Here is a 25,221-nt window from a genome sequence, read left to right on the forward strand (position 1 = left end):
TTGAAGGCAGACAGGCCAAAAGGAGAAAAAAAAAAAACTTACACTAAACATTTAAATTGTTGAGACTCCAGGAAAGTCAACTGCTTAAAAAAAAAAAAAGGATAAATATGATGGCTCGACTTTTAAGAGCACTTACCACTCTTACACTCTGAGAACTCAGGAGTGGTCCCAGTAACTACATGGCACTGCAGTTCTGGGGGTCTAATGCCCTCTTATGGCCATTTCAGACACCAGGCATGCATGCAGTCCATTTACACATGGAGGCAGAACACACAAACGTGCCAAAAATAGTACATAACACATGTAATCACAGGTGGCAGGGCATATTGCTTCCTTATGTATATTGGACTGCTTATAGTCATTGTCTCTACAACACACACACCATTTTCATCTTAAAAGACAGTGCTGAACTATGTCTCTGGCCCGCCTTACACTATTCAAGCAAGATGGTCTTGAGCTCATGGCAATCTGCATGCTTCGGACTCCTAAGTGCTGAGATTATAGGCCTGAGACACCCCACCCAGCTAACACCACTATTTTCAAATTCCCTCTGGAAATTAAGGGGTTACAAATCCTTTTTCAACCACCCAGTTTGCTGCCTTTCGCTGAGTAGATAAGCTGTGCCAGTCATTGTGAAAAAGTCTTTATTTTAAGAAAAAAATTTAGTTAACAAAAAATTTAACAAGTTTCACTTAGCAAAATACACCCAAAAGGAAATCACAGTACAAAGAAAGCTTTAAGTCAAGGCCTCACCAATTCCTACAGTATTAGTATTGTGTCTCAATTCTCAAAACTAACTTTAAAAAGCTTAAACTTAACCTAAAGATTTAAATGAAAATATAAACTAGAATGAACATGAGAAATGCATCTCTTTGCATCAGGGATCTAGCACCTTTGAGTCTCCAGAAAAGTACATGTCCCCAGTGTGTTCACTGTGGTGTGCTTTAAGATCCACTCAACATACTTAAAACTATTCAACTCAGATAACATCACTCCTTAAGTATACTACCAAAAATGTTAATTGAGAAAAGCGGAAGAAAATAGTTTTAGTTTACTCAATATTACATGCTAGAAGAAAAGTTTGCATGAGAAACACTGAAGAGGTAATTTTTTAATCCAGATTTCACAAACTCATGGTGCAATGTGGGTCCCCCAGCTTCCTCTAGAGTTATAAACTGCTCTTGACTGCTTATTGGCTGCCTGTGAAATTTTGATTGAAATAACTCAAATGCTCCTACAATACTAGTCATATCCACCCATGCTGTTTTGACCGCTGTAGCCGGCCCCATAACAGCCACTCACTGACTGGCTCTCCAGGCCACTGTAAGTCGCCTGGGCAGCTGACACTCCCATGCCCTGCATCACCTGGCTGCTATAAGCCCCATTGCTAGCCCCTGTTGTTGAATTCAGGAAGAGTTCTATGTATCTGTGCTGCATGTTGGCCCTGTCCTTCGACATAGCTGCCACTGCTTCTTCATGGGTGGCAAACTCAACATCAGCTTCTCCCGTCACTCTTCCATCAGGACCAATCTCAATATGAACTCTCACGGGGTTGAGTGGAGAGAAGAAGTTGTAAATGTCGTTCTCCGTTGCTTTGTAGGGCAGCCCTCTCATGTGGACGCAGTGGCCGGTGGTGCTCTGCACTGTGAACTCGCTGTCTCCATATCTGTGGTCATACATTCCTGAGAGACAGTAGCTGAGGTCTCTCCCAAACAGGTCAGTGGTGAAGCCATAGCCATCACTGAGGCCACTGTATTCTTCATAGCCCCCATAGCCTGCACTATAGGCACCAGACCTCATCCTATCCAAGCCTGCCTGTTTCACAATGCCAATGTACCTCCGGGCTGTGCCAGGCCGGTCATAGGGCCCAGGCCTCTGCACAGACATGAACTTCAGAGGTGGATCTGAGTATGACCTAACTTCCTCCTGGCTGCTCTTGAACACTTCGATATACCTGTGTCCTATTCTCTCCTTGTGCTTCCCCAGAGCTTTCTCAGCTAACTCTTGTGAGGCAAACTGAACGAAGGCCTCCCCTGTAATCTTGCCCTCCGGGTCCACAGGTAATGTGATCCCGTTTGGCACAATTTCCAACCCTGAGAAGAACTGAACAATTTCTTCCTTTGTGCATCCAAACGGGAGTCCCCGAAGCCTCACAAAGCCATCATTGGCACTGTCAGCGCTGTTTGGACCACTGTGCTTCAACACCCAATCCATCTCGGTTCTGTGTGACTTGAACACCTCAATATATCGGTGTCCCATGCTTTCCCTGTCTTTTTTCAGAGCCAATTTTACATCATCTTCTGACTCAAGTTCAACAAAAGCCTCACCACTCTGCCTACCTTCTCTAGTATAAATGAAATGAACACCTGCGACCCCATCATGAATTGTGCAGTCGGAGAGGAAGTTTTGTACGTCCTCAATTGAGCAGGACCAGGGTAGGCCACGGAGTTTGACCACATAGCCTTCACCTCCCTCAGGGCCCAGCATCATGGACACTTGACAAGGCTGATGTCACACAAGCTTGGGCAATTTTTTGTAGCTGAAAAGGAAAAAAAAAAACCTACTTTATACAATTTTCACTTAATATGCATAGTAAGATATTCATTAAATGCTATTTTCCCCATTTCACAGATGGAAGGTAAGAATGAGTGAAAATAAAATAGCTGTTTACCAGCCATGGTAGTGTTCTGAGTTCCAGGTCAGTCTGGTTTACATGACAGGACTCCCATCCAAAAACAAAACTGGACCAGGATTCTGCATTCTAAACCAGATTGGGCTGGTTTAAGTCCCCATCTTTAAAAAATAAATACAAAGGTGACCTGTTTGATATACAGGGTAGGCCCTAGAACATTAAAAAGAGAAAAAAAAAAATACCCCTACCCCACAAGACACAGTTATCCCTTTTGTGTTATCAAAGGGATACCCGGGTAGCGGTGGCCTATGCCTTTTAATCCCAGCACTCAAGAGGCAGAGCCAGGCAGATCTCTGTAGACTAGGCAGATGCCAGCCTACTAATCTACAGAGCAGATCCAGGACAGGCACCAAAACTACAGAGAAACCCTGTCTGGGGGGTGGGGGGGGGGTGAAATTAGAGATAAAGCAAGTAAACAAAAGACCAAGCATAGCTCTGTAAGCCCTTGGCTAGATATAGATGTCAGGTTTAACTCAAAGACCCATCACCAAAGTCAAGACTCTTGGTATGGAGAAATCAAAAGATTGATAAGTAGTTGCAGGTCATCTTCAACTATTAAATCACATGCCTACATGAGACTGTCTCAAAAATAAAACTAGGGGACAGCAAGATGAGAGTGTATAAATTCCTTGCCACCAAACCTGATCACCTGGAGTTGATCCCTGAGATTCCCACCCCCCCTTCAACAGTGGAGAGCCTTGCTTCTTGCTTCTTCTCACCTCCACATACACTCACCTACACACTTGCAAATATAACACATTGAATATGTAAGTAAATAAATAAAGTGGATAAGAGAGCCAGGCTCAGGGTGATAGCACACAAGTAGATCTCTATATAGCCAATCCCAGGCCACCCAGGGTTACATAGCCATACCCTGTCTCCAAACAAGGCAAGGTAGTACACATCTGTAACCAACATTTAAAGTGGAGACAAGGAAGATCTATTTCATGGTCACCTCTGGCTACCTAGTTATGAGCAACCTAGACTACAGAAACATCTCATTTTTTTAATAAGAAAAATTTTAGCCTCACACATACTCAAATGTGAGTTAATAAGGAAACATGACACCATTTTGACTCATTTTATCATTTAACTTTAAAATACTGACAAAAATTCTACTTACCTGTGTCTACAGCAGATTCGAGATGACAAGAATGCCATCCTGTCTCACAGTTTAGTGGTACTAATGGCACTACTACTACATTGGGAAAATTTACTGATAGACAGTCACTTTGCCTATGGCATAAAGATAAAGACAGGGCAAGCTCAAAGGGAGAACTAAGTGGGGAATAGCCTGTATATTCCTCATATGCATAATTATATGTAAAATAAACATGCAAGTTGAATAAAGTTGCAGACACCTGTAAGTTACCACACCCTAAGCCTGACCTAAATACCTGCAGCAATATAACTAATCTCGTTGTAGTGTGCTATAATGAAGTTCTAGCAGACTTTCCTTGTTCACTAAGAATCATGTGTGTATTTTGGAGTAACTAATTCAATTTCCAAAGCCAGGACAAATATCCTGTCATCAGGGACCCACACCTGGTCATACTATTATGGAAGATTATATTGTTCCCAGATTTAGGTTTTCACCCTTCTTACTGAAGTAGATCCATGCACCTACTATTTGCTCTTTGATTCCGTGATTTCCCAATAACTTCCAATGCCATCCCTAGACTCTACTGCTACCAATAATTATAAATACCTAAGTGAAATTTCACACTATGGAAATCCCAAATTATAGCCCCTGCTGCAGACGGAGTTTCCTTCTCTTCATTCCACATAATCCAGCCTCGATTCTCTGTTATCATTTTAGCCCCTTCCAATAAACAATTTACATAGTTCTTTCCTACACAGCTCGATTGATTCTACTGTACTGTACCTTAGCTGTGGTGAGTGGTTCACTCAGCTACAAAGGCAAAAAAAAAAGTGTCTTTAGACTATTTTCTTATGGACTTCAGACATTTATTTTTAAACCAGTCCATTTATTTTCAAAACCTGACCTGTGCCTTGTATATTTGGCTGCAACCCTAGTCTCTACCCACTAGAGGGCAGGAGTACTCCTCAATCCACCTTCCTTAATCTACCAGCCAGTCTCTGTAGTAAAACTGCCCCCAAGTTATCAGGCCTCAAATACTATCTAAACAGTCTGAATTGGTGGCGTAGTGCCTGTGATAACCCGGAGTCTAGGACAGGAAGACCCCAAATTCAATGTCAGTTAGTTCATGTGAGATGATTTAACTTAGGGAAACTCAGCCTCTTCATTGGGGAGGGCTCTCTAGGAGTCCAATGCCTATAATCCCAGAATATGGGGAGGAGTTGGATGAGAAGCTCCAAGCCCAGCTTTATCTACACTAAACTAGGCTGTCTCAAAACCAAAAAAGAAAAAATTAGGTATGGAAAACCACATCTACAAAACTACTCTACCCGCCTGCTCTTGAGACACCTCTTCAGATACCTGGGCAGCTTCAGACTCTTCTCTACTTCCCTAGGGACCATGAAATCAACTGAAGCAAAACTACAAATAACTTATAATCAAGGAACTGTCTCTAATTATAACAGCTCTGCTTGGGGTCCAACCTAGAGAAGGTCCTTTATATTCACTTAGCACGATTTCCTTGCAACCAATGTGAATAGTACTAACCCATCATCATATAATAAGGTCTTCTCTGACTCACTTTGCCTCTAGCTACTTGCTGATTTCCCCTTTTCTTTCTGTACACTCGTAAGAGGCTTCCTCAACTGTCTGTTCTCCTCCCAGTCATTAAAATAGCTGGGTTCTTACTAGGCCAAACCTACCTCTAAAACAAATGTCCTATCTTCATCTCCACAAAATGTAACCATTCCTTCCTAGAAATCCTCATTAGGTGTTCTAATCAGCTCCCCTAGTGTTCATGTCACACATGGCTGGGCTCATTGACCTTTAAATGGCCTTTCATTCTACAGCTCCAAGGCTTGAATTTCTACAGACTAAAAAGAAACAAATCTTTATATATAAAGATATTCTCGGATCCGATCAGCTATCTTGAGCACCCAATTCTCACACAGGACCCCTGCCCTCAACCTTAAATCCTATTCTTGTTTTCAGACAAGTTTTCTAGGATCTTTACATCCAACTCAGGCTAACCTCACCCCTGCTTAAGACTCCCAAGTGGTGAGTATAGTATGTTCACCGTGCTTGACCCTATCCTTTGATCAAGTATACAGATGACCTTATAAAAATATTTGTATTCAGGGCTGGAGAGATGGCTCAGTGGTCAAGAGCAGGCCCCAGGTTCAATTCCAAGCAACCATATGGCACCTCACAACTGTCTATAACTCCTGTTCCAGGGGACCTGTCACCCTCACAGGGACATACATGCAGGAAAACACCAATGCACATAAAATACAAATAAAATAAATTTAGCTAGGCGGCAGTGGCACACACGCCTTTAGTCCCCAGCATTCAGGAAACAGAGTCAGGTGGATCTCTTTAAGTTCAAGGGCAGCCTGGTCTACAGAGCGAGATCCAGACAGGCACCAAAACTACAGAGAAATCCTGTCTCGGAAAAAAAAACAGAAAAATAAATAGATAAAATTTTAAAATGTTTACATTCTAGTAAGCCTACTAAAAACTGAAACTATCTGAAGCAAAATATACATATACAACCTAGAAGGGTGCATTGCACATCTTTAATCTCACCACTTGGGAGATAGAGGTTTTTTTATCTTGGGAGTTCCAAGACCAGCCTGATCTTCAGAACTAGTTCCAGGATAGCCAGGGCTGAAACCCCATCTCCCGCCTCAGCAAATTAAAAAAAAAAAAAAAATGAAGAGAAAAAAAATGCACAACCTACCCAAAATCATAGCCTGGACTAGGGTCTCTTAAATGTGATCAGAACATTTCCATTAGCTACAGTTGGGCAAAGTCATAATAAAGCTTTCTCATGAGGAGCTAAATGGGTGCCTTTTCATATCATGAAGCTAAAAAATACTAAATTTAATCATAGTTAACCTTGAGTACCTGTCCAAGTTTGCCATAGCTCTATACTAAAAGTGTTTCCTTTTCTGTGGTATTGGGGACTGAACCAGGGTCTTGCACACAGTAAGCAAACACCCAACTACTGAGGTATACCCATCTCCAAACTCTTCTAAACCTTTCAATTTTGAGACAATGTCTAAGTTGCCCAGGCTGACCATAAACTTCCAGTCCTTTCTTTTGCCTCACACCGCCCCCCCCCCAGTAGCCAGAATTATAGTCCTGTACCATCACAACATGGCCTGGTTCAAACATGTTGTCTTGCTGCATTCTTCTCACACACATCAACAAATTCCCATATTCCTAGTTCCTCACAACTCTAATAAGAACCCATTTTCTGCTACCCTAACACAATTCTTAAATTTCTCTAAGCACAACTGCAACCCAATTATGTCAATGCCCCACTTCTAAGCCCTATTTCCCAATGGTTATTAGAACAAAGATTATGAACTAATGGAATCTTCGGGTCCTACAGACATTCAGAGCTACATTCTTACCTAGCTTGTATCATTTCTTTTTTCCTTCTTGGTACCTATAATTTCCCCACTCTGTTCCTTGGATGATTTGACACACATAGTAATTAATTCTCCCTCCAAATATCCTCTGCCCAACCTTGTCTAGCTAAATCCTGATAATCCTCCGAGGTCTAAGCTCCAATACCTTTCCAAACATCTTCCTATTCTCCACAACCTATCTGATTGGTTCTACCCTTTCCTAACACCCTTTACAGTGGCATAAAAGGTGTCTTCAAAACAACACGGGATCCCACTTAGGCTAGACTTTTAGTTGTCAGGTGTCCTCATCCTTAGCAGACTGCACAAACCACAGCAGGCCAAAGATTAGCAAGGGATTAACAGGCCAATTGGGGTCAACACCCTCCTTCAGACTATAGCAGCTTAGTCAAGGCTGAAGACATGCAGGAAGCATGAAGCCACAAGAACCCCACAGAAGAATTACTTTAGATGCCTGTAACTTTTTAAGTAGTTTAGGCCCAAATCATTCTTCCCTGAAAACACCTGACTACACCTACTCCTTTCTTTTACTCAGAAAATTTTCTTCTCTATCACTTCTTTTCTAAGACAAGGTTTCTCTATATAGCCCTGGCTGGCCTGGAACTCAGATCTCAAGAGATCTTCCCTGGCTCTGGCTCCCAATTACTGGGATTAAAGGTGATAAAACTCACTAGATTTAAATCGATTATGACTTACATTGACTCAATAGCTTACCTTAAAGAACCACCACAGGTGCCTTCTGTAGGAAACACTTATGGAAGGTACAAGTTTTCCTTTAAAAAACAAAACAAAAACACAAAACCCAAGATTGGTCTCATGGCCTCAGAATCCATGCATTATCATTATAGAGGGGAACTCCTGGAGCTGGGTACAAGCAAGCTAATCATCACAAGCCCAAGAAGATATTTATTGTAGTCCCAGGACCACAAGATTTCCTTGTTATTGTTTTCTCTTTTCATGGGGAGAGGACATCAGCAAAAAACCCATTTGCTTAGCAGAGAACTAGTTAATACATAATCTGCAGAATTTAAATGTAGGGAGAGAACTCTGAAGGAAAGGCAGCAAACATCTTTGCCAGCAGCCCTTGCACCCAGGCAAGGCTGTTGGATTGGACTCGTTTGAGAATTTCCTCTGGGGGCAGTTTGAGACACCCCAAAACCCTCCTTAATAGTATTGATAAATTTACATCACCTATATTTGATGTCTAATCTATTTATTGTGATGGAAAATGTGTAATGATGTGCTCTTGACTAATCATAATACCCATCTGACAAAGTTGTCCCCAAAAGATAAAGACATGAGCTGAATCCCATAATGTCTTTTTTTGTTTTTGTTTTTCCAGACAGGGTTTCTCTGTAGCTTTGGAGCCTGTCCTGGACTAGCTCTGTAGACCAGACTGTTCTCAAACTCACAAAGATCCACCTGCCTCTGGCTCCCAAGTGCTGGGATTACAGGCTTGCGCCACCACCGCCCGGCTCATAAAATGTCTTATAACTAAGCTGTATCTTTTATTTTGGAAATGTGGTAGTTCATCTTGCCTGTTGTCTTCAACTAGAGGTTATTACAATCACCTCCTCATACTTCCTGTGATTATAACCACAGACATTGGGGATAACTGTTAGAAACTTGTTTAAAAGCAATAGTTTAACACTCTAAAACTAAGTTTTCATTTCAAGAATCTTCATCCATATTCCTGTCCGTGAAATCTTAGACTGTACAACCTTCTCCACCATTTTACTCGTCTTCTACTTTCAGTGGTATACAATACCTGAGGCCTCCGCGGAAACATCATAGGGCAAGAAGCTGGCAGCCTACATTAACCCATTGGCACAAGACTGAATATGTGAACTGCGGAGACATGCCCAGTAAGAAGTGCTGTGCATTCACTCAGAGATTCAGATTTAATTGTAGGACACGCTACTGGAACCGTTTGCACTGTTCCAGGTGACTAGCTCGTAGTACGGTGGCCAGCAAAGGCTTACTTTCGCTCTTAAACATACTTCGCAACTTCAGAATTAGTGAAAACGCACTCCTAACTTTAAAAACCCAGGCTGAGACTTCTTTTCTTTTCTAACAAGCTACCCACTCGGTGATACTGGTTAGACTGGATTTTCACTGCCTTCAGGTAGATCCAGGGAAGATAAACGAGGTGCGCCCTTTGAATCCTGGACTAGTTAAGTTTATCGGCCGAACAAACAGGGCGGCTCAAGCACCACCCACCTAGTTCTTTTGTTCAGGGCCCGCTTGGTGGGAGCCCTGCTGCACCCTCCTCCTTACGCATCTTTGTGTTCCAGGAAGTCACCGGAGTTTTCACTGGGAGCCCGCCCTCACCCTCCCTCCATTTTGTAAATGAGTTTTAACCTCCGGAACGCCGGGAGAGCGTCCTGGCAGGTTCTAACTCAAAGTTCTACTCTTAAGACCACGAGAGTCGCGGCTAAAAGTACCACGCTGCTGCCTTTTCTGCTCTAAAACTTACCACGGAGGCAGAAGTGACTTCTACTTTCAATAAGCAACGCGGCTTACGAACCCCAACTCCACCCGACGCTTTAAAAACGCAGAGAGCTCCGGGGAAAGTCCAGGTGCATCTTCTTTTTGTTCTCAACCTGAAATGGAAGTTCAAGTGACCAGGGGCAAGCGCTTTCTGCCGAAGCGGAGCCCCTAGAGACGCGGTTTTGGCGGGAAGCAGGGCCGAGGGCAAGGTGACGCTGCTCCGCGGCCTGCACCCGGTAGTCGACCGCGCCGCGCTGAGAGCGCCGGCCGGGCAGGAAGGTCCGCCCCGGGGCCTGCGCGGGCTCGGGCGGGAGCTTCCGGGCGGGGGCGGGGGGATGGGAGGCACCCGAGCCTCCGGGGGTGGAGTGGGTGGGGGAGGGGAAGGAGGCTGAAGCAGGAACTCGCGCAGGCCCAGGAATGGAGAGGCTGGAAGCGGGAAAAGTTCCAGGTGGCCAGGCCGAGTAAGCGACCGGGAATGTGAAGGTTCGGGCGCCGAGCGGGGCTCACCACGCCGAGGACGGGAGCTCAGGTCCGGAGTCCGGGAAGCAGAAACCGCGTGATCTACAGCGGCAGTCGGACTCGGGTCACGGGGTGCAGAGAAGGAAGTGCCCTGCCGGCCCGCCAATATGTCACCAATGAGGAAAGCGTGCCTGCAGGTGTGGCCCGCGAACCGTGCGATTGGCCAGCGCCGGAAATGGGGGAAGGAGGGAAAGGGAAGGGGAAGACTTCTCGCCGAGTTCTCGGTAAAGGAGAGAAGAAGCCACCTGGGCAAAGTCAAATTACCCGCGGGGGGCGGGGGGGGGGACGGGACGCAAACAAGTAAAACCGAATCACCTCGGACTGGGATACAGAATGGAAACCTGCCGACACACAATACTTTGTTTTGTTCACTTGACCAAGAAAACTCATGTTTATTTTCCATGCTGAACCATAACTTTGAAAACCAATTCCTGCTGGGCGGTAGTGGCGCACGCCTTTAATCCCAGCACTGAGGAAGCAAAGGCAGGCGGATCTCTGGGAGCCTGGTCTACAGAGTAAGTTCCGCCACAGCCAGGGATACACAGAAACCGTATCATCGCCCCCTCCCCCAAGTGCCCTTGCACCTAGAGGCTGACATCTCAAGTTTGAGTCCCCAGTACTCACATGTTTGTCCCTTGAATCTTAGTGCACAATTTTTAAAAATCAATTCCTAAAACCTGTACCCAACAAGCAATCACAAAATGCATTCTAATTCAAAGCAACTGGATTCAGCAATGACTGGATATTTCAAGGGCTTTTTTTCCCCTTGAGATAGGGTTTCTCTGTAACAGCCCTGGCTGTCCTGGAACTCGCTCTGTAGATCAGGCTGGCCTGGATCTCTCCGGCCTGCTAGGATTAAAGGAGTGTGCCACCACGACCCCAGCGGCCATATATTTGAGAGCCCAGTGAGATGGAGAAAGTACTACTAGCCTTCCAAGCCTGACACCTGAGTTCCATCCACAGGACCCATGTCATACAGTAAAAGGAGAAAGGAATTGAAGTTGTCATTTGACCTAAACACCCTTAGCGTCAACCCCTCCAATTGCATACACACAAATAATACACTTTAAAATGCTATTACTACCAAGATTATTTCTTGAGACTGGAGAAACTTACAGAAATGTTCCAAAAGGAAAGAGAAACATGAAACAAGGAGGGCCATTATTAACTGAAGCTGGTGATGGCTGCAAATTCTTATGCTTTTTTTTTTTGACTCTTGATAACTTGAATTAACTTTTTTATTTTTATTTTCCCCTGAGACAGGGTTTCTCTGTGTAGCTTTGTGCCTTTCCTGGAACTCAGTCTGTAGCCCAGGCTGGCCTCGAACTCATCCTGCTTGATTCCGCCTGCCTCTGCCTCCCGAGTGCTGGGATTAAAGGCGTGGAATTAACTTTACAAAAGAAAGTTTTACAGAAATACCACTGTTCAGGACTAAAAGGACAAGGTACAATAAGAAATCTTTCTGCCAGCCTGGGCTACAGAGTGAGTTTCAGGAAAGGTGCAAAGCCACACAGAGAAACCCTGTCTCAAAAAAAAAAAAAAAAAAAAAAAATTTAAAAAATCTGTAACAGCTCCAATAAAGACAAAGTAGGACTTTAAAAAATGTGTGGATGGGGGCGTATTTGATTGGGGGGGGGAGACTGGACTCTTCATGCAGAAGAGAGACTTCCAACTCAACATGGGGCTTAAGCTCAATTTGAACTTCTGATTTTTTTGCTGAGTTTATGGGCAATCTTCCTGCCCCAGCCTCTTCAACACCATGACTAGTTTTATGGGATGCTATTCATTAACTCCAGGACTGCATGCTAAGTGCCAGATCAACTCAGCTAATTTCTCCCACCTCCAGTTTTGATTCGTGATACAAATGAACACTGACCACAAATTTCTATTAATATGTATCTGGGTGCTCCAAAATAAAAGAGTTGGGGTCATAGGTGGTAGCACTGCATAGACCTGTTACCCCAACATTTGGGCAGCAGAGGAAAAATTATTTTTATGGAAACTCCAAGTCAGCTGGGGGACCCTGTCTCAAAGACACCTCCCCCCCCAAATAATCCCATATCCACCTCCCTGTTCTTCCAGAAGGCTGGGTGGGGTTTGGCTCCTATACACAGGTCAGGCAGCTTTTCTGGCCTCTGTGGGCACTGACAAAACATTTCATACATTGAAACATCACACATGAATAAATAAACAGTTGTTTTCAACAGACACAACCAAAAATATTTGTAAATGAGATGGTAAGACACTAGGGTTTTGTCTGGAAATTACCTACAATGTAGGAAAAATGTCTATCATTCTATTCAGTTCTATTACAGATGAATGAATTTTTTATCATATTTGTTTCAAACAGTCCATTTTAAGAATGCTACCAACCCCAAATCCTTACTTATAATTCCTCAAATTTTTTTTTGTTTGTTTGTTTTGTTTTTTGTTTTTTTGAGACAGGGTTTCTTTGTTTAGCTTTTGTGCCTTTCCTGGAACTCACTTGGTAGTCCAGGCTGGCCTCGAACTCACAGAGATCTGCCTGGCTCTGCCTCCCAAGTGCTGGGATTAAAGGTGTGAGCCACCACCGCCCAGCTTAATTCCTCAAATTTAATTTGAGTATGTCAGTTAAGTGGTGGCATAGGTCTAAAAAGCCCCAAATGCTATGTTCCACCCATCCCCACCACCAAATAAATCCAGAATAGTGACTGAGGCAGCCTGGCTGTATATGCCAAAGCACTTGGGAAGGCTGAAGATCAGAAAACAAGGCAGTAAATAAATGGCTCTGCAGGTAAAGATGACAGCTGTCAAGCCTGTCCACCTTAGTTCTATTCCCAAAAATGTGGATAAAATTGACTTCTTTTTCTTTCTTTCTTTTTTTTTTTTTTTTTTTCACCAGAGACAGGGTTTCTCTATGTAGTTTTGGTACCTGTCCTGGATCTCACTCTGTAGACCAGGCTGGCCTTGAACTTACAGGGATGTATAAATTCTGCCTCCCAAGTGCTGGGATTAAAGGCATGTGCCACCCCCACCCCCAGCTAAAATTGACTTCTACAAGTTATCCTCTAAAGTAAAAAAGAAAAAATAGAAGGGGTTTGGGGGTGACCAACACCTTCAATTCCAGTAGTCAGGGGCACTGGCCAGCCTTGTCTACATAGCAAGACTCTGTCTCAATAAATATATATAAGCTAAAACCAATCCTCTGGAATACACTGAGTTCCAGGCCAGCCAGGGGTTACATGAGACCATGCCTATTAAAAAGCACATAATCTAAATTCTAAATCTGAATTCCTTTAATCCCAGCATTTGGGAGGCAGAGGCAGGCAGATCTGAGTTTGGGGCCAGCATGGTCTAACAAAGGGAATTCTAAGACAGCTGTCCTGTCCTAGAAAACCTGTCTCAACCAACCCCACCAACACTGACACTGCCCGCCCAAGACAATTCATACCACAGAACTGAACAGTACTAAATAAAAACTCAGTCACCAAATTTGTTCAGGACTGGTAAAATAGCTCAGATGTTTCCATGAATGAGGCCCTCCTGTAAGGTCCCCGAGCTGAGAAAGAGAAATTTGGGTTGTCTCTAGCAAGAGTATTACACTCAAGTCTCAACTGCCTTGAAAAAAAAAAAAATATATTGCTGCATTCAGAGTAGCATGCATTTTATCACTCACTTTACCAAATTCATGTGGCACTTTAGATGAATATAATACCTTCTTCCATGAACTGGCTTGTGACGTAAGGCAAATCCTACATCTCAGTCATGATACATTTTTGTCCTGTAAGGAAACACTGCAGAAGGAAGGGGTGGTACACTGACAGAAATGGAAGTTTAAGGCCTGATTACAGGGGCCTGTAATCTCATCAAGCAGGATGAGTTCATCAAGTCTGCCTCATCTACACAGAAGTCTAAGGTTGAGAACTACATGAGACTACATACTATATATTTATATACTAGTATGGCATTTTGTATCCTAACTAAAGCCAATGGGGAGTCAATTGCTTCCATGAGGCTGTTACCATTTGACTTGTTTTTCTTTTGGTGGGTTTTGTTTTTTGAGACATGTCTGTAGCACAGAATGGCCTTAAAACTCCTGATTCTGATTTATAATAATTAAAAATAATTTTTAGCCGGGCGGTGGTGGCACACGCCTTTAATCCCAGCACTCGGGAGGCAGAGGCAGGTGGATCTCCAAGCCTGGTCTACCAAGTGAGTTCCAGGAAAGGCGCAAAGCTACACAAAGAAACCCTGTCTCGAAGAAGAAGGAAAAAAAAAAAAAAAAAACAAAAACCTCCTGATTCTTATACTACCACCTCTGTAAGGGTACAGATCTATAATCCCAATTTTCACAAGGCTGATGCCCGAGATGACTTCAAAGCCACCATGGAACTTGATACCAGTCTGAGCTACAGACACTGTCACAAGGCAAAGAACAAGAAGAAGGAAGAAAGCATATACTGGGGACAAGATGGAAAGTAAAAGACTTATTAGGGCTAGAGAATGGAAAATAAGTGATATATATGTAGAATTCACGTTAACTGGTCAGAGTTCCATTAAACAAAAAATACAGTACACAGGCAGTATAAATGCAGACACTAGCCATGAACAGTGGCTCACACCTGTAATTCTAGCACCTGCAAAGTAGTTATCACTGGGATAAGGAGATCCAGGTCATCCACCATACAACTTGGTCAGCCTGAGCTACATGAAACCGTCTTAAAAATTTTTGAAGAGATGATGTGGTGGCACATTTTTAATCCGAGCAGTTGGAGGTCGGCTTGGCTTACCTATCAAATTCCTGGTCATCCAGGACCCCGACTTAAAAACTAATAAATGCAGGCAATGATGCCAAAAATTTTACAAAATGGGAAATACTGGCATTGTTCTGCCTGCCTGGGATGACACAGGAAATCAACTAAAAGATGCATAAATAAATGTAAGCAGTAACAAATTAGTTTTAATCAGAGTCCTAAAAATGTTACATTTAAGGAAGCATGATAGCACAGGCCTTTAATCCCAAAACTCAGGAGGCAAACCCTGTCTGGAAAACTTTAAAAATAAAATTAAAATAGAAAAAAAGGATATTATGTAGCCCAGGTTAGCCTCAAACTTTCCAGGTAGCAGAGTTAGTCTTAACTTTTTTGTTTTGTTTGAGACAGGATCTCCCTTGAGTAGCCTAGGCTTGCCTAGAAGTTGTGGCAGTCCTGGCTCTGCTCTGCCTCCCAAATGCTGTGATTACAGGCATGCAACACCATCACATAGCAGAGCCAGTTATCTTTTTAGCTTTAATTTCTGGTGCTAGGGATCACACCCAATGCCTGGCACATATTAGGTGAGTGCTCTCAATCACTGAAGAAAACTCTCAGTCCTAAATTAGCTATTTTTGTTCAATTCAGCAACTCAATCATTTCTTCCTGTTATGAACTTACTTAAGAACTATGGGAGAAAAAATCTTATGGTGTTAGGACATATACCAACAATGTGTATTACATGACAAGTTCAATACATTAAACTACTCTAAAACTAACCAAAACGACAAATTTATACTAAGTGTAAAACAATTACACTGACACTAACTACTGACAACAGGTCTCATGTGTTACAGGCAAACTTGTTATGTAGCTAATGCTTACCTGGAGAAACTCATCCTCCAAGCCTCCATTCCCAAATGATGGTATTACAGGCATACACACAACTGGCCTATTGATTGTTATTCTTCCTATGTCAAGAATTAAGATATCTAAGGTAACAATGGAAAACTAGACAAATGTAAAATCATGAATTTTAGTTATGTTTATGAAAAAGTATTGCTATTAGACTTTCTGTCATCAGTGAATAGAAAATGCCATCATTTGGATTAGCTGGTAACCCTCTCCCCATAGTTAAGTGAGAAATGAGTATGTGTTATGTAAATTCTGCTAAAGAAATTACAACTGAAAAGATGGTAGACTCTCGGATTTACCAGCCCTGTTAACAACTTCCTGTAACTCTTTCCAAAGTGGTCAGTCACAAAGAACTCACGATGCCTGTGGCTTGGGCCCCCGGTCTCCAAGAGACCTCCACATTATGTTAGAAAAGGATGGGTGGTTCTTCAGGAGGCCACAGAAAGACAAACACTTCACCAGATCTAAAGTAACTGGTTACAGGAGCCCAAAACTGCTACTGTAAACTCAACCACAATCCACTGCTCTGGAAGGGAAAATGGAGAACAGATGCAAGAGCAGAATGAAGCTAAGAAACATGACAGTGGCTGGCTCTACCACCCAGGGACAAATTGCCACACTTCAAAGGTAGGCAGTTTCACAGAACAAATGCCTTACATATTTTAAGAAGCATTCCCTGAAACAAACACCACAAATATTTTATCAAGGGGAAAATACAAAACACAAGCACTTAAAGATGCTCCTACCATTTAAACATCATTTAAATATTTTTTATTTTTTTGGTTTTTCTAGACAAGAGTGTTTTCTGTGTAGCCCCAGCTGTCCTGGAACGTACTCTGTAGACCAGGTTGGCCTCAAACTGAGAGATCCACCTACCTCTGCCTCCCAGTGCTGGAATTAAAGGCATTTGCCACCACCGCCGCCTGGACAAATTTTTATTATTTTTAAACAGGAGGCAGAGGCAGGCTGATCTTTTTTGAGTTCCAGGACAGCCAAGGCTACACAGAGAAACTGTCTTGAAAAACTAAGAAAAAACTTATTTCATGTCTAAGTGTTTTGTCTGCATATATTTATATGCACACCACATACATTCCTACATATGGCTGTTAGCCATTATATGGGTGTTGTGAATTGAACCAGGGTCCTCCATAAGAACACCAAATTCTTACATCCATCTTTAGAAAGCCCCCTTTTTAAAGACTTTTAGTCTGAGTACTGAACCCAGGTTCTGGGCAAAGAGCAACAAATGCACCATTTTTCTAGCTCTTGAATTTTTATTGTTAAATCAGGGTAATCTGGATTTACTAAGAGTGTCTTAAGTGCTAGGGTTCTAGGCAAGCTACTCCTACCTCCACTTGAATTATGAATTAATACCAAAGTAAAACACTGGAACTTACAATGGTAAAGGTTTTGGAAAGATTCTTTTAAAAAGAAAAAAGAGTTTCTCTGGCTGTCCCAGAACTTGTTCTATAAGCCAGTATCTGCCTGCCCTGTCTCCCTAGTGCTGAAATTAAAGGTGCACGATACCATGCCTGGCAATAAAACAAGGTTTTACTGTATATAGCCTGGCTGGCCTAGAATTTGACTTGCCTCTGCCTCAAGAATGCTGGGACGCCGGGTGGTGGTGGCCCATGCCTTTAATCCTAGCACTCGGGAGGCAGAGCCAGGTGAATCTCTGTGACTTTGAGGCCAGCCTGGGCTACCAAGTGAGTTCCAGGAAAGGCGCAAAGCTACACAGAGAAACCCTGTCTCGAAAAACCAAAAAAAAAAAAAAAAATGCTGGGACTATGACTGCTCAAATTTGGAAGATTTGCTCTTTCCAGGTCAGTTTTCTGAAGTCTTAACATTATGCCTAAGTTGTTTTTGTTTAAGTATCCTAGACACCACAGAATCCAATCTATGTTAAACCAAGAAAATCTCCTTCCATTCTCTACCTCAAGATGTCTCTTGCCACCACTTGTGTCTTTTTTCCTTCCAAGATCTCAATTTTTGTTTGGTCTAGGAGTTACACTGGCTACAACTTCATCTCAAAAAGACTTCTAGCCACCAGAAGACAAACTTCCGTTAAGCCACCACTATTTTAGTTTTTGTCCATCTTCCCTGCTTTCAAATTCAAGAGATTCACCCACCTCTGCTTCCCAAGTACAAAGATTAAAGGCTAGAACACACCTGGCTTTTTAAGACTGGCTCAAGAGAATCTCTTGTAACCTATGCTGACTTTAAACTCCAGTCCCTGTCCCCCTCCAAGCCCCACCTAAGTGTTAGGATCATAGATAGGCATGGGACACTTTACACCTTTGTTTAAAAAAAAAAAAAAAAAAAAACCAGCCGGGCAGTGGTGGCGCACGCCTTTAATCCCAGCACTGGGAGGCAGAGGCAGGTGGATCTTTGTGAGTTCAAGGCCACCTGGGCTACAGAGTGAGTTCCAGGAAAGGTGCAAAGCTACACAGAGAAACCCTATCTCGAAAAAACAAAAAACAAAAAAACCCTCCTAACCCAAGGCTATCCACTTTATAGTTCAAGTACATTTTAATCAACTGAAGCTACTTTTCCATTTTCAGAATTTAGCTTCACAAACTAATTTCAATTAGGAAGGCAGATTCCAAAGTCCTAAAATGTGAGAGTTGGAACCCAGCAGCACATAAAGCAGTTAACATCTTGACCAAGCTAGAGTAATCAATCCCTTACAAGTTTAACCATTACTCTAACCCTAGCCTCCTAGGGGGAAATCATTACAACTTAGCACATATCAATGGAGACAAAGTATGCAATGAGATCATTTCTTAAATGTTTTTTGTAGGTAATGGTATGCTTGCTATTCCTTCACTCAGGACCTGTCAACAACCTAGTAACTCAGTGGGACATCAAAAATATACAAGTACACATGCAAAACAGAAGAGAGAATAGGTGGAAAAGGGAAAAGAATCAGAGAAGAGTCTAGAGAGTAAGAAGGGAATATCAAAATATAGACATGTCTATAAAAATATACAAGTCTGTATATAAGACTCCCACTAATGTGAGAATTCAAACCTACTAATACCAACAATGTAATGATAATCTCACTACATTTTAATACCAGCACCTGACAGGATTACTTGGCTACACAGGAGTGTATCTCTCAACCCTCTCTCCTAACAGGGAGGCACACTCACTACTCATGAAGCAGCAGCAGTTTTACATTAACAAAACACTAACCAGCAGTGTGCCTATTAGGACCACGGTCCCAATAAAAACACTTGCAAAGGTAACCACCAATTTGTAGGAAAAACAAAAAGCTTAAGATTAAAAACAAAAAGAAAAACCACTTGTGCGTTTGCAGTGTACTTCTATTAGTGCCAGATTTGGAGTAAAAAGTAACTTGTAAGATTGCCAAGACACTTTCTGCCTACTAAATGAAGCAGAACCTTGCTTGGCTCATGACTCAAACGTGTCAGCTGTATGTACAGTATTTGAAGCTGCATGTGGTGGCCTATACATGTAATCCTGCTCTCAATCTCAGCACTAGAAGGGGAGTCCTCAGTTTGAAGTCAGCCTGGAATATAGGGCAATACTTGTTGGGAAATATTATTTTAAGGTGTTAACGTTATTTTGTTTACGTTGCATTTGCTTAAAACTGTGAAGCTGTGTTACTGTGCCTGTCTAAAACACCCGATGGTCTAATAAATAACTGAACAGCCAATGGTGAGGCAGGAGAAAAAACAGGCGGGGCTGGCAGGCAGAAAATATAGAAAGAGAAATCTGGGAAAAGGAAGGAGCCAGCCACCAAGCAAGCCATGGAGTAAGAAACAAAAAAGATACACAGGAATAGAGAAAGATAAAGCTCAGAGACAAAAGATAGACAGAATAATTTAAGGAAAGCTGGCTAGAAACAAGCCAAGCTAAGGCCAGGCACTTTATAATTTCAGAATAAGCCTCCATGGGTGTTTTATTTGGGAGCCAGGTGGCAGGTCCCCCCAAAGAGCAAAAACATCCAACAACAAATACTGCACTTTTAAAATTGAAAAAGGAGCCAAGGCGTGATGGCACACACCTTTAATCCCAACAGTCAAGAGGCAGAGGCAGGAGGATCTGAGTTTGAGGCCAGCCTAGTCTATAGCGCCAGCTACAGAACAAACAGGGCTACAAAACCGACCGTCTCAAAAAAAGTGAAAAGCATTACAGGATGAAAAGCATCTGCTAAAAGCCTGATGACCTCAGTTTTATCTATCACAGAACCCACCAGTAGCAAAGGGAAACAAAAGCTGTTGTTCTCTGACCTTGGCATTTTCCTGGTAGCATCTGCCCACACCCATTCACCCACTGTCTGTCATATACGTTAAAAAAATTCTTATGGAAAACTAATGCTGCTCAGTTCGAGCACCTGCCTAGCATTTAAAGGGTCCCAGTTGTGGTCTCTGGCAACAAATCTTTGTAGGTTTATTTCCTACAAAATAAAGAATGGTGGTCTTAAAGGTCTTCCTCTGCTGTGAGCCCCGAAGAACAGTGGAGAAAGAAACCCTAAGTAATGGAAGGCAAGGCAGTCCCTGTCAGACCTAAACCCTAATTTCCAATTGTGTCCCTGGTGAGTGTTTCTTCCAGTCTCCATTTTCTCTTCTGTACCATGGGATTAAGAATGCCACTGGGACTCTCTTCAGTCTTCAGATTCTCAATAGCCTATGGCAAAATGGCAGAGACTTCTACTTAGCTAATATTTTCTTTTAAGCCATTTCTATTTTAAACAATGGTGAGGGGTTTTTGTTTGTTTCATTTGTTTTTGGTTGGTTTTGGTTTTAAGACAGTGTTTCTCTGTGTAGACCAGACTGTCCTCATATCTGCCTCTCTCTGCCTCCCAAGTGCCTGGATTAAAGGTGTGCACCAGCACCACTCGGCCTTAGTCAAAGCTTTTGCTGAAATTTTTGTTAACACCACCTTTAATCACAGCAATCCACAGCCCTCTGGAGGCAGAAGCAGGTGGATTTCTGTTTGAGGCCAGCCTCATTTATACAGTGAGTTCCATGCCAGCCAAGCTGAATAGTGAGACCCTATCTCAAAAAAAGTTAAACATTTTCCATTTTATTTTAGAGTCAAAGAGCCCAAGTTTTTCGTTCAACTCACTATGTAACCCAGCCTTGCCTTGAACATTGCCCACCAAGACATACATACATATATAATAAAAATAATAAATCTTTAAAACAGAAGCTGGTTAACTACAAAAATGGACACAATGCCTGACAGATGTGATTCAGTGAGTATGGAGTGCTTGCCAACCATGCCATTAATTAATTAATTAATTAATTAATGTTCCTGTAATCCAAAGCAATCTAGGGGAGCTTGGTGATCAGGAATTCAAGGTCATCTTCAGTGATTATATGATGCCTTAGAGGCCCAGCCTGGGCTACATGAGCCTACTCCCCCCCCCCCAATACTTAACAGCAAAAACAAAAAAACTTTCTAGGTCTATAGAGGCAGTGGTGGTGGTGCTTGCCTGTAGTCGCACCCATGAGGAGACAGATAAAAGGCAGGAAGATCAAAAATTCGAGTCAGACTGAAAGACAGGAAAAGTAGTCTAGGAGTCGGCCATGGTGCTGCAAGCCTTTAATCCCAGCACTCGGGAGGCAAAGGCAGGCAGATCTCTCTGAGTTTGAGGTCAGCCTGGTCTACAGAGTGAATTCCAGGACAGCCAGGGCTGTTAAACCCCAGGGGGTGGGGTGGAGGTAGTATCTAAACCGAGTAATCCCAGCAATCAGAGACAAATGCAGGCAATCTCGAGTTCCAGGCTAGCCTGGTCTACATAGTCCCAAGACAGTCAGGGACAGAGAAATGTCTACTTAAAAGTCTAGGTATATAACAAAATAAACTACAAATCTCAACATTCACTGGAAATATAAACTTTCTACTTTAAAATTAAAATGTCAAAAAAGCACCAAAACACCACTTCACTGACCTATTTTTGTCTACCCGACAAATGTGAGATATTTCTATTTTTACTAAAAATTCATAAGCACAATTCTGAAAAAGTACTTCGAGATTGTTCAGTGGGTAAAGACGCTTTTTGCAATAAAGACCGACCTGAGCTCATAATCTCTGAACACAATATGGAAGAACTAACTAGCCCCACGTTTTTCCCTGACCTCTACTTGGAAGGTGTCCAAACATTTTTAAAAAAAGATTTCACTAAAGTAGTAACTATTTCAAGATATCTTACGACTTGATCAATCAAATAATTATTTAAAAACTCTCCGGTTACACCGGGCATGGTCCTGCACATCTTTAATCCCAACATTCGGGAGGCAGAGGCAGAAGGATCTAAGTTCGAGGCTAGCCTGATCTACCAAGTGAGTTCCACGACAACCAAAACTACAAAGAAGCCGCCTGAGGTGGGGGGGGACCACGCTTGAGAGGGATTCGTGTAGCCAAGCATAATGATCAGTTCGATCCTCGGGACCGACTCTGGAAGAGCCCTCTTCTCAAGTTGTCCTCTTACCTCTAACACCCCTGGCCCACACATATACACAAATAAACGTAACCAAGAGAAACGAAGGGGGAAAAAAGCCCTCTGTGTTCTACGAGATTTCGGCAGTCAAAGCCACACCGCCCAGGCTCCCGACTGATCCTGCACAGCCGCATGGCGGCCTCCCGCGCTGGGCGCTCGCCCAACCACTCAACAGCCCCCGTCGCAGACGACAGCACGCAAGTAGTTGCGGCCGGTAGGAAAAAGGATCATTCGTTTGGGGCCCGGCTGCCACGGAAAGGAAAAGCCGCGGAGGACGCTCCGAGGAGTGGTTGTCTTAGGGCACGTGGGGCTGCCTGGCGGGTACGCTCAGGGCGGCTGGGGCCAGCGTCCCGCCACCTCGGGAACGCTCCGGAGAGCGCGCGCCAGGGAAGGCCGGGCAGGCCCACCTCAAGTTTCACCAGAACCGTAAAGATCCACAAACACACCCGAAAGTCCTTGGAACTGAAGCACACAGCCGACGGGCCTCCCTGGGAAGAGGTTCCACCACCCCTACACGCACACCACCCCCCCCAACGCAAACACGATACCTCCAAGGGCCCGGGCCGACACAGACACAGACGGAGGCTCCTGCCTCCCGGGCCGCCACGAGGAGGAAGAGGCCGGAGGCTCGGGCCAGGCGTGGGAGGAGGGCGGGCTCGTCCCTCCCAGTCTTGTGAAACTCCGGGCGCCTCCGGCCACGTGAGCGACTGCTTGCCTTTCTCAAAACTGCAACTGGCGCCCCGGCCCGCCCGGAGAGACGGTCGAGCGTGTCACGCCTCGGGAGGGAAAACGCTCCGCCCTGCCCCCCCCAACCCCCAAATATCCGGCATCGGGCGGGCCGCGTGCGAGCACTGCCTGCGGGCATGGCCGGCCCGCAGCCCAAGCCGCTCTATCTCTGCGGCGTGGACCTCGGGGACGGTGTCCGGGGCCCCTCACCTCGGTCCCCGCGGCCGGACCCCTAGCGGAGCGACTCCAGACTTCGGATCTCGTCCACCCACCCACCCCACCTCTCCCGCCCGAAAACCCCAGCCCAAAGAGTCCCGGCTCCGTCGGTCGGGCTCACTCTCCGCTTCGGGTATCCACCCCGGCCCCCGACCTGGGCCACGCGGGCCCGGGCCCCGGGGGCGGTCTCCGCACGGCCGCGGGTGTGCGGCCGCCGCCTCGGACCCGTCCTTCCTGCAGCCCCATCCCGCGGCCCGACGGCCCAAGGGCCCAGGCGCCAGCCCACCCGGTTGGCGGCCCTCACCTCGGGCTCCTTGTCTCCACGCTCCCACTCACATCCGGAACCTCGCCGGCCCTCAGAGCACCTAGAGGAGGGTGGAACCCCGGGGACTTGGCAGTTGTAGCTGAGGCAGTTGAGGCTTGTTTACTGTCACCATGGAAACCCCCAGACGCGCGCTCGCGGCGGGGGCCTCCGCGGGGCGAGTCAGCCGCGCGGCCGGCCTGCTCCTCAACTCCCGCCTGGGGAGCGCCCACGGCGCTTCCGGAAGCCCTCCTGGTCCCCGGTCCGACCCCCGCTCGACCCACGCCCCGAGCACCCGGAAACAGTAGCCCGGGGAGCCCACTTTCCCTTCCCACAGCCGGCGTGACCGCGGGCTGGCCTTCCCCCGAACCCCACCTTCAGGAAGACGAGGCGCAGTCCTCCTTCCACGACGAAGCCGGAAGGATGCAAGACCGTGGCGGGGCGGAGCCTCAGGCAGCGGACATCCGGGCACCGGGCCGCCACGGCGCCATTCTGACGAGCCCAGATCCGAGCCCAGGATTGGCCAGGCAGGCGAGGGGCGGAGCCGGGGTGTGGCCCCGCCTCTGAATCCAGGAAAGGGCAGCGGCCGCGCAGGCGCACACCTTCATGGAGCCGGGCGGGAGAGCGGGAGGAGGGGGAGAGGGGGAGGGGGAGAGGGAATGGGGCGGATGGAGAGGAGGACAAGGTGGAGGGGGGGGTCCATGGAGAGTCTCACGACTTGTGGGCCCCGGGAGGACGCTGAGTGCTGCACGCGCGTCTCCGCACCCCGAAACATGAGCCCACAGGGTTCAATCACCGCGAGTGAGCGGAAAACTAGTGTCGAGTCTTACGTAAAAAGGAAGACCGCCTAAGGGCGTCTCAGAGGGACAGTCTGGAGAGATTTGTCTCAAGTTGTTGAAAGCCCCCAGCCACAGGGTTTTAAGTTTCAGACTCGGCACTTCCTGGAGTGCAGGGACAGATTTTCTTGATGTGTAATAATTTGGGAGGACTTTTCGTGAGATGTCAAGATCCAGGCTAAGCTGAAGATTATTTTTAAAACCTCCAGAGCCTCCTAGGCGCGCGTGGGACACGCGCTGGTAATCTCTGCTTGGAGGGGGCTGAGGCTGCATGGGCGCGAGCCGCTGCCTCTAAGGAAACACTGGAGACATTACAGGGCTCTTCAGAATAGTCCCAGGTTATAAGTGAACGATAATGATGAAGGAAAAGTTCGTAAAACACTCCAGACTGCCATCAGGAAAGAGAAAACTGACTTTCAGGGGAGAAACTGTCCAAGAAGAAAAATAGAGGCCAAAAGATAGAAAACAGATCCTACAAAAATTAAATGCGTATTCTTGTGTGTGTATTGAGCTTTAAACCTAGGACCTTGCACAAGTTTTTAACAAACTATGTCCCCCCACCTCTGATGCTTTTTTGCACTGGGGAAAAAAATCCGAATGTATCACCTTGCTGGAGTGGAGGTAGAGAATCCTGGGTAGTCTGTCTCTTTCTTTATATGGGGTCGGGGAACACACTCGGGTTGGCAGGCTGGTGCAGCAAGTGCCTTTATCCGCTGAGACATCTCACCCTGCCTTTTGGGTTGTTTTGTTACTGATTTTTAAAGTATATTACTATTGGTAGAGGAAGGTCC

General features: G+C 44.9%; 1 protein-coding gene across 4 annotated transcripts; it reads right to left on the reverse strand.

The window, feature by feature from the left end:
- Window positions 1-627: 627 nt before the first annotated feature.
- Hnrnpf (heterogeneous nuclear ribonucleoprotein F) lies at window positions 628-24,056 on the reverse strand. Of its 4 annotated transcripts, none has more exons than XM_028864058.2 (4): window positions 23,970-24,056; window positions 9,702-9,828; window positions 7,940-7,998; window positions 628-2,539 (listed from the first exon to the last, which is right to left on the reverse strand). In XM_028864058.2, exon 4 carries the CDS (start codon window positions 2,488-2,490, stop codon window positions 1,243-1,245), a length of 1,248 nt encoding a protein of 415 aa, XP_028719891.1. In that variant the 5' UTR covers window positions 2,491-2,539; window positions 7,940-7,998; window positions 9,702-9,828; window positions 23,970-24,056; the 3' UTR covers window positions 628-1,242. The 4 variants fall into 4 exon arrangements, with proteins under 4 accessions (XP_028719891.1, XP_028719892.1, XP_028719894.1 ...); XM_028864059.1 differs by having other exon boundaries at window positions 23,598-24,021; XM_028864061.2 differs by lacking the exon at window positions 23,970-24,056 and adding an exon at window positions 22,900-22,999.
- Between the last annotated feature and the right edge of the window lie 1,165 nt (window positions 24,057-25,221).

The sequence above is a fragment of the Peromyscus leucopus genome, chromosome 3, assembly GCF_004664715.2.
Source record: "Peromyscus leucopus breed LL Stock chromosome 3, UCI_PerLeu_2.1, whole genome shotgun sequence".
Lineage (NCBI taxonomy): Eukaryota > Metazoa > Chordata > Mammalia > Rodentia > Cricetidae > Peromyscus > Peromyscus leucopus.

What these genes read in the sequence shown, in the direction of transcription:
- Hnrnpf (XM_028864058.2), bottom strand. Translation starts at nt 2,490, where the DNA reads ATGATGCTGGGCCCTGAGGGAGGTGAAGGCTATGTGGTCAAACTCCGT.